The sequence below is a fragment of the Paroedura picta genome, chromosome 2 (genome assembly GCF_049243985.1).
Source record: "Paroedura picta isolate Pp20150507F chromosome 2, Ppicta_v3.0, whole genome shotgun sequence".
NCBI classification, from domain to species: Eukaryota; Metazoa; Chordata; class Lepidosauria; order Squamata; family Gekkonidae; genus Paroedura; species Paroedura picta.
The window spans coordinates 160387236-160396944 of NC_135370.1; the positions used below are offsets into that span (position 1 = coordinate 160387236).

General features: G+C 48.3%; 1 protein-coding gene across 2 annotated transcripts in view; it reads right to left on the reverse strand.

Moving 5' to 3' along the window:
- ITPK1 (inositol-tetrakisphosphate 1-kinase) overlaps window positions 1-8340 on the reverse strand; it is a 166879-nt gene extending 158539 nt beyond the window's left edge. Inside the window, exon 1 of one of the 2 annotated variants that reach the window (XM_077323537.1) lies at window positions 7589-8340. In XM_077323537.1, the coding sequence (XP_077179652.1) occupies window positions 7589-7683 (95 nt within the window). In that variant the 5' untranslated portion in view covers window positions 7684-8340. Of the gene's footprint in view, window positions 1-7053; window positions 7204-7588 lie in introns of those variants that run through there. The other variant, XM_077323538.1, reaches the window with a different exon arrangement.
- Between the last annotated feature and the right edge of the window lie 1369 nt (window positions 8341-9709).

Here is a 9709-nt window from a genome sequence, read left to right on the forward strand (position 1 = left end):
TCCTTCGGGGCCCACCTCCAATTAGTCGAAGGACCACATGTGGTCCACAGCCCACAGATTGGGGATCGCTAGTCTAGAGGTGAGCTTAACAGAAGGAGATCTTCAGGTTGCACCTGGAGGTTGGTACTCCTAGGAAGCCTCATGTAACACTAGTATAACAGTGGCAAACAGGACCACTCTAACTTGTGGAGTTGCTCTCTGTGTAACACTGGCCCAGCTCTCCAAGTTCTAAGTCCACACTGGATCTCCTTTCCAAAAATTATTTTAGCTAACAAGCCAATAACTCAGGGAGTTAGACACTTACTATCAGGATTTTGGTCCCATCAAGTAAAGCTCAGCTCCCCATGGGCATGAAGACATTTATCATAATAGTATAAAATTTGCAAAAATCAAATCAACAATTAGCACAAGGTAACTTTCAGCTCTTAAAACCTGGCTAAGGAAGAGATGTTTATCCTATCTCCAGCCCACACTTGAAAATTACAAAACAGTCATGGGTAACAAGAGACACTGTTCTTCAACACACTTCATTTTAACTTTAGAGTGTAAAGTAAACTCTTAACTGGCACAAGGCAAGCATCTGACAAAAGACTATTTAGCTTTTGCAAGCTTTCGGAGGAGTTAATGAGAATTCCTAGGTAGATGTGCAATATGCTTGGTGGCTATAAAAAAAGCTGATAAATGTCTCAGATCAGAATTTTCTACACCTCCATCCTATCTCCAACATAGCCTCTTGCACCTAGCACAGTGGTCCCCAACCCCCGGTCCAGAGACCATGTCCGGTTCGTGGATCAGTCGGTACTGGGCCACGGCTCCTCCTCCCCGGCTGCTGCCTCGGGGGCTGCCCTGCTACTCTGCCGCCGGCTCACCTTTGGTGCTCTCCAGCGGCCACCATGGCTGTGGCTCCACTTCGGCGTGGCACTGCACAACTACTGCTGGCAGCACCCCCCAGCAGGCAGCGGGAAGTCAGGGGTGCCGGCGGGAAAGCAAGTGGAGCAGGGGCTCAGCGGCAGCAGTGACATCCTTCGGCAACAGACTACCCCCCCCCCCTCCAGGCCTCAGTAAAAATGTCATGTGTTGACTGGTCCCCGGTGATAAAAAGGTTAGGGACCTAGCATATCACACAAGATGAACAATAGTGCTTAAGTCAGTCTGCTAACAGCATATTTACAAGGTTCCAACTAATTAGCCAGATGTATAACTTTTGTTGCATATTCTAAACTGCAACAGAACATCCTGGCCCATGCATGAGGAATCACTACCAGCCTCAGTTACTCCATAATACACACATTAGACCCTATCCTGATTCCAGAAGAATGGCTCAAGAGCATTAAGGAGTTAGCAAGCGCACATTGAACAACCTTGAGTATACACCTCAAAAAGGTTATTACTGTTATGTCTGTATCTAATGCCACAGCTATTAAAAGTTTCAGCAAGATGTGAAGTGAGGGTTGAAAGTTTATAAAAAGTCTATCATTTACAAATATTTCTTTTCTCCCCATCCCAGATTCAGGAATGAGCAATCTGAATTATTTGTCTCAGGTACAAATCACCATCTTCACATGTCAAAGACAGTTGCTGCCTGATGAGAAAGGGACTGGGTTCATTTCTGCAGCAGTTTGGATAACTTCCATTAAAACAGACATTCAGGATTATCCTTTGGTTTTACTTGGCTTACATTTTGGGAGTACCTTCCTTGGGAGCAAGGAAGTCTAGTGGGGTAGAAGAGCATTGAAGAACAAGCTTTTTGCTTTCAAACTCAGAATGTGATGGTGGATAGAATTGGACTATTGCTTGTTCACAAGAAAGAACTTGGTAACCAGTGAAGTGAATAAAAAATTGGTTTTACATGATTGCTCCAGCACACCTGAATCTTTATGTGGGCATAAGATACAGTTATAGTAAATCAAGGAGCACACAGGGGAAATCATGCGCAGATGTTTACGGCAGGTTCCTGGTCTGAAAAATGCTGGCTTGGAGGCCCATAATGTCATGCCTGAATAACATTAAAACATTTGCTTGACATTATTTGGGTATTTTCCTATCTAGTCCTTGAAGGAGCTGTTGGGTTACAATACCTCTAAATCTGAGGTATTAAATGTTACAATAAAATCTAACCCAAGACCTCCACACTGAACATATTAATAAGGCTATGAGAGGATTTTCTGTATGAGGAGCAGGCTGATCAAAGAATGTGATTTTGGACAACTGGCTCCCCAAGAAGCTTAGGTGTTATTTTATTTTAAAGTATATGTGGGTGATGTCTAGTGAAAATAGAAGCTAAGTAAGATTCCCAAAGGGTGAACATGGAGCCTGAACACCCTGCATAGTTCCGCAGCAATTACTCACCTTACTCACAGTAAATAAATTACACAAAAATCAAAAGCCACTGTGCAAATTTGATTAACATGGGTCAAAAAATCGTGCCATTAACCCAGAATGTGGACTGTCTTGGTGTGGGATTCGAGCTCCTTTAAGCATGGCTTTCTTACATTTATGGCACGTGCAATCGTCCCGCATTTTTCACTCTTCTGACACACTACAGTTAACCTCCAAAGGCTTCAAACTATGACTGCAAACTATGACATTAATCTGACTTAATCCTCCAATCCATATTGACCCCAATGTGGACACAGTACTATCCGATAATCATGACACACCATGCAAGGGGGGAGAGTATTCATTCACAAGAATGAAGGGGAAGGCGGAGCTACCGAAGTTCTGCAGGGCCTGCACAGCGGAGCTCCTCCTCCAAATCTCTGGTTGAGGCCAGGCCTTTTAAGAACACTGGGCCCCCCTGAGGCTATGCTGTATCATCAGATGAACCCTTTGTGGATGACTGTGGAGAGGACTGGAGGGTTTTTCTGCTATCTGAGGTTCTTAGTTTTAAGATTTGGGGTTTTATAGGGTCCTACCATGTAATCTGCCTTGAGTCTAAGGAGGAAGGTGGATTAGAAATTTAGTGATAATAATTCAACCCCATGGCATGCTCCCTGAACTATGCTCTGGAAGCCAGGGAAATGGCATTTAATGAGAGCTCTAAAGGGGTGAACACAACCAGCTTCATGAAAAGCTAAGTGAGAACATCTCACAAGCAGCTAACCGGGAACCCTATCAGTACCCAAGCCAGGTTAAACGTCATGATCCAGAAAATAAAGCAATCGTGAACCAGTATTATGAGGGAAATCTGGATGAATTTTAATAAAGGATGGAAACGTAAATCCTGAGAAACTGATAGGAAACAGGTGGGAATACTTGCAAGCATTCAGGCAGAGCACAATGTACATCCATCCCACCATTAACTAGAAAGTTGTTTTCACAAAGAGCAAAATGTACATACACTGCATATTTTATTTAAATGGAGAAATCCAATTACTTTGCCGTGATGCCTGAAATCCTACTCCTCCCACACCCACCTTGTGATCAAGCCAGTTCCCAGCTCCACTTTATTAGGCGCAATAAGGAATGGCTAGCATCTTAATGCCAGTGTAATTATACTATTCTGCTTCAGGAGCCTTAACGCAGTACCACACCCAGAAAGATAGGATAATAGCTCTCATAAGCCCATGGCCTATCTGCGCCCCATCATTATGAACAGAATTGCCCCAAGGTATTGGAGGCTGAATATGTACAGCAATTCTCACTACAGCGATGTTCTTATTATATATTTTAAGCTCACCCAGTGTCACAGCTTCCGGAATGACCAGTATTAATTGGTGTTATAATACTGATGTTGAGTTCAAAGACAGAAGAACAGGGGAAAAGGGGATGTTTTATAAGTGCCAGCTATAGACAAATGCCAAAAACTAGATACTAATTGTATGCATTGAGGGTGGTGACACCTTAGTAGTGTTATTTGACTCCTAGCTCAAAATTAACTTTAAAAGAGGATCAGGTGACATGAAAGACCTCCATCTGAGACCCTGGGGAGCTTCTGCCAGTCAGAGAAGGCAATTCAGACCTGCATAGGCCACTAGTCTGAGCTTAGAAGCTTACAAGCAAAGGAAGTGTTGTACCAGTTATGAGGAAATTGCGTGGTATAGCAGCTAGAGTCAGATCAAGACTGGAAGATTAGGGTTAAAATCCTCTCTCAGCCACCAACAGTGACCTTGAGCCAAGGTCTCAGCCACCAACAGTGACCTTTCCCTGTCTCACAGAATTATTATTGTGAAAACGAAACAAGAAATGAACGCTGTTGGCTGCCTTGAGGTCCTCTGAGGAAGGGAGAACAGGACGAGAATGAATGAATAAATGAAGAGAGAGATGACAATCTTGGCCTCCAGCCTAATTATAAAGACTTACGTATGTATAAGCCACAGCAGCAGCAGCCATTCAGGAGCTGCTCCTGAAATATTCAGTGGCAAGAACTCCCCTAAAAAAAAATAAATATCTGAAGCAAGAATGAGATCAAGCTGTTACAAAAACGATTTTAAGACACAAGTAGACAAACTGCCTCCATCTTGCTTTTTAAAATCCCTGCCTCTGCTTCTTCACTGCACCGAGGCGATTTTGAAGGATGAGAAAAGAGAGGGATGTTTAATCCTTCCCCCAGCTCATCCCCCACCCTTGGCAACATCTCTAGACCACATGATCCATCACCCACGTAAATGACCACGGGAGAAGTCTGACCTCTTTTAGTGGCCATCTTTAGACCAACTGCCCAAATAAACTGCTAAGACCTAAGGAAATACATGGTTGGAAAAAACAATACTGTTAAGGCATGACCAGATAAGCATTCACCAAGGACTTACATTAAGCTAGCCCCAGTTCAGAAGGAAGAAACAAGAGGTACTTCCAGAACAAAGTCCAATGGATTCTTCCAGACCAACAAAATTTATTCAAGGAATGAACTAGCTGTGTGCACGCACACTTCTTCAGACATGAATGGAAATCACTAGACCTGAGGAGTAAATCAGCAGTTAAGTAGAAGAAGAAAAAGAAGAAGAGCTGGTTCTTATACACCGCTTTTCTCTACCCGAAGGAGGCTCAAAGCGGCTTACAGTCGCCTTCCCATTCCTCTCCCCACAACAGACACCCTGTGAGGTGGGTGAGGCTGAGAGAGCCCTGATATCACTGCTTGGTCAGAACAGCTTTATCAGTGTCGTGGCGAGCCCAAGGTCACCCAGCTGGCTGCATGTGTGGGAGTGCAGAATCAAACTCAGCATGCTAGATTAGAAGTTCGCACTCCTAACCACAACACCAAACTACTCTAACACTTAAAAAAAAAAAGTGAAAGCGGTCCCCTATCTAGCAGAATTAACACAGAGCAGACAGGCCTCTCCTATTACTTAAAACGGCATTTCCCAACCCATAGTTTGAGAATGGGACCCAAAAGTGGGTCATGGGCCAGCTTTCCCAAGTGGCCACCAGTACCTTTTTCCATTCCTCTTTTTTTGTCTTCTGGAAGGAGGAAATATCTCTACCATATATTAGTTGGTATTTTTTCTTCACTGCAATATACATGCTGATGATCAAGAAAAACATTTGATGCTTACAAGAGTGAGTTTCGTAGAATCTTAGCCAGGATTTTGGGTTATAGTGGAGAAGGAGAGAATGATCAAAGTCTAGAATGTAGCCTCCATAAGTGAAGACTGTGAATTTCGGAAGGCCTCCTGCTTGGGCTTCATAGTGAGATGTTTGTTGGTTTCTCAAAAATATTTGGTTAGCCACTCTAGGAAATGAAATGCTGAACGACATGGATATTAAGGTCATAGTTTGCCTAGAAGGTCAAAAATAAATCTGGGCCATCCCTGATTGGGCCGCCATATCAAGTAAAATTGGATTTGCAGGTCACCATACCAAAAGGTTGGGGGCCACTGACTGAAAGTCTATAAGTAACACTCAGTGACTCATAAAATTCTGCATAATATTGACAATGTTAGGCCAGAACTCCTTTTTTGGAGGAAAAGGTCCAAAGTCAATCTTCAGAACCTGAAGCACCCATTCTGCCAAGCAAAAAGATCCCATCGCTGTACCTGGTGGCACACATATTTTACCCTGTCAAAGCTCTGCTCAGCTTCGCAGGTCGCTCTCCCACGTATGTTGACTAAGTGTCACGTCCCCCCAGTCCATCCCTCATTTTCAACTGAAGTTCACAAGTGCAACAGGAGGCCCAGAAAACTTGATTCGTTTTCTCTGTTCCTCACAAAGATACCTTGAAAATCCAATATTTACATTTTTGTGACCAAATACTTGTGAAATCTAGCAAGACATTTCAAGAGGCGATCACAAATCGTTTTTTAAAGTGGCAAAGAAAACAGTCTTGGAATAGCAGCCCAGTCAGAATGGTGTCTGGGTCTTGAACAATAAAGCCTCAATTGTGTTCATTTGCTTTTAGCCGAAAATCTTATCTGGCATAATTGACTTGGGGAATTCAGCAGGTCAAGAAGGGGCAATTAAGCAACACAAAAAGAGCTGTCCAGATTTGGAACCATGGAAAATAATTACCTTTATGTGAAAACTGTTGCTTGACCAGACAAGATCTATATTACTCTTTAACCATTCATAAGTCACCGAAAACGCCCACATGGGACTTTCAGTGTCTGCAGCAGGACTAAGATACAGTAGAACTCAATAGCTCCTGTTCCACAGGAAAGACAATCAACTCATTCATTAGTTCAGTCCCTATTAAGCAGGGGCCATTTAGCACTGCCACTTTCATTCCCAAGCAAAAGTCTACCCTGTCCTCACCAACCGATAAGACCAAGAAGCTTCCAAAAAAAAGCATGTGCAAGTTTACTCAAACTGTCGAAGAAACACCGTTAGGAGAAATCATTCCTAATCTTAGGTTTTTCCCAAAAGCAAAAATAGGCCCATTTCGGACTAAGGGAGAAATTCAAGAAGGAGTCACCAAGATAAGACACCAGAAGAGCGAATGGACCGATAGTCCACCAAGCCCACCAGCACAGGCTAAGGCACCTTTACTCAGAAGTAATTCCCACTAAATCCAGTTACATCCTATTAAGCGCCTTTAGGATTGCACCCTATGCTTTGCTACAGAAAATACCATACACTGCTCCCCATACGCACAGCACTCTACCCCCCAAGCCTTACCTGTGTTTTTCTGGCTTTCACTCAGCTGCCTTCATGGACCAGCCCCTATGACAGCAACTCAAGCCCAAGAAATTCCCAAGCAATCTAAGGCCTCTTTCTGTTGCTGCTGCTGCTGTTGCCGGTGGTTGTCGTTGAAACCCCGCCCGGGTCGCTGTCATTCCCAACGCCTCGCATTTTCCCCTCGCCTTGCTGAAGTGACATTGGGACGGGGGGGGGGGGAATGAGGCTCCGCCAAAGTCTCACCTTCCCCACCGCCCCCCTGCCTGCGCCAAGCCGGGCTCTGCCTCGTGTGGGGCGACGAGGAGGCGCCCAGGCGCGGTTGCCGGAGGGGCAACGGCCGCGGGCTGCCCAACCGCGCCTCCGAGGCCAAAGGGCCGCCGTCTGAACACGTCCAACCCCCCCCCCTAAAAAAAAAAGAGAGAGAAAACGCGGGAAAGGGCGCGAGGGGTCGAGGCAGAGGGTCGCAGAGAGGCGGGCGCGCCTCGGACCTCTCCCACCCAAGCCCCCCAACGACGGCGCCGCGAAGGTCGCTCACCTGCAAAGCCCCGCAAACGCCTGGAAATTGAGCTTCTTGATCTTCTTCTCGCTCAGCCAGTAGCCCACCCGCTTCCCCTTGAGGAAGGTCTGCATCCTCCCTTCCGCTTCCCCGGGCCGAGGGGCTTCCAGGAGGCGAAGGAGGAGGACGAGGACGAGGAGGAGGGAGGAGGGGGAGCGCGGACGCCGGAGCCCACCGCTCAGAGCCGGCGCTGCGGGGCGCGCATGCAGGCGGCGGGGGGCTCGCCCGCCTTCCCTTTCACGTGCCCGGGAGAGGTCCGGCCGCAGGAGGCTCCGGGCCGAGCGAGCGGCGCCAAGTCAGCAGCGACCGCTCCGCAGCCATCTGGAAACTTCCCCGCGCCGCAGGCTCCGCATGGCTCCGGCGGGCTCCTCGCGAGCAGGCCCTCCGAGGCCAAGCCGCTGCGGGAAGGGCAGGGGGGAGCGTCTCCCCGAGAGAGGCAGGCAGGCAGGCAGGCAGGCGCCCTCCTCCTCCTCCTCTGCCGGTTAAATGGAGCAGGCACAAGGCGGCGGCGGCGGCGGCGGCGGCAGCTCTGGCTCTCCCAGCAAGCACAGCCGGAGGCGACGGCAACTCGGAGCGTGCCCAGACCGCCCTGCGGGAGGAGAGAGCCGTCTGGAGCCGGGCTGGCGTGCCTACGGAGGCGGGGGCTGCCCTTGCAGCCTTTCAGGTCTCCATTTGCCCGCTATCCGCCGCCGCCGCCGCCTCCACTTCCTCCTGCTGCCGCCGGTCTCCACCCCCCAGCCAGCACCGAGGGGTGGGGGCTCGAGGACACACCCTCCCTGCAGCAGTGGCGGCACTCCGAGGCGCCCGCCCGCCCGGCCCCGGCCTGCCCTGCTCGCTCCAGCCAGGCGGCCGCGCCGGGGGCCCCGCTAGACCGAGGCCGGCCCACGAACCTGCTGGCGGCAGCGCTGGCCTGAAAGGGCATCGCCTCGAGCCCTGATGAAGAAGAGGTGGTGGTTATATCCCGCTTTCCCTTGCCTTAAGGTTTCCCCAAGCGGCTTACAATCAATCACCTTCCCTTCCTCGCCCCAAAACAAAGGTAGATTCAGGTGGGCAGCCGTGTTGGTCGGAAGTAGCGCAACGAAAAAGTCCAAGGGCACCTTTAAGACCAACAAAGATTTATTCTGTGGGGAGCTTTCTTGGGCATGCACACTTCCTCAGACCGGGTTGGTCTTAAAGGTGCCATTGGACTCACATTTTGTTCTCCTCACTGTGCGAGGTAAGTGTGCTTGACAGAGAACTGTGCTCTGAGAACAGCCCTATCACGACTGTGACTGGCCCACGGTCGCCCAGCTCGCTGCACGAGGAGGAGCAGGAAATCAAACCTGGCTTTCTGGATTAGACACCACTGAGCTTAACCGTGACACCACACTGGCGCAGCATGATCCCCTCTTGCTGTCTGCCGGAGTCCAGTTGGACTTATTCCCAAGTCAATGGGCCTGCAGCTTGAAAGTCTCACTAGGACTCCCCTTGGATTGCTGCTGAGCATGGCTTCCCTGTTTCTACTTGGACAGCATGCTTTGCTGAAAGCCTCTGAACTTGTGCAGAGCATCTCTCCCCTATGACAGGGCACAGCTTTGGGAAGATATACACAATATGAACGTATGGCTGCCTTGTATCAAAACGGGTGGGTCAGTGTTTCTCAACAGCGTCCCAGGGAGAAGGCCTTTGGTGTCACGAACTCTGTGTACCTTGAGCACACAAAGCTGACACTTTACCCCTTAGCTGCAGCCCTGCTCTGTCTGGACTAGTACAATTCTGCCCAGTTGGCCACTGTCGGTGCAAATGGGGTTTGATAATTTAACGAGTTCCAAATAAGGCTCACAAGGACTTAAACCCAGACAATAAAGAAAAGCTGTCTTTCAGCATGAACAAATCATCTTTTCTGCCCTGTGCACAAGCAGCCCGTTCATATTTGGAAGTGTGCAGGGGTAGTCAAACTGCGGCCCTCCAGATGTCCATGGACTACAATTCCCATGAGCCTCATGGGAATTGGAGTCTATGGACATCTGGAGGGCCGCAGTTTGACTACCCTTGTGTCAGAGAGTCTAAATTCCGGGTGAACGTAAAGAGGCAATTTATACCCCACTTATCTCTACCACA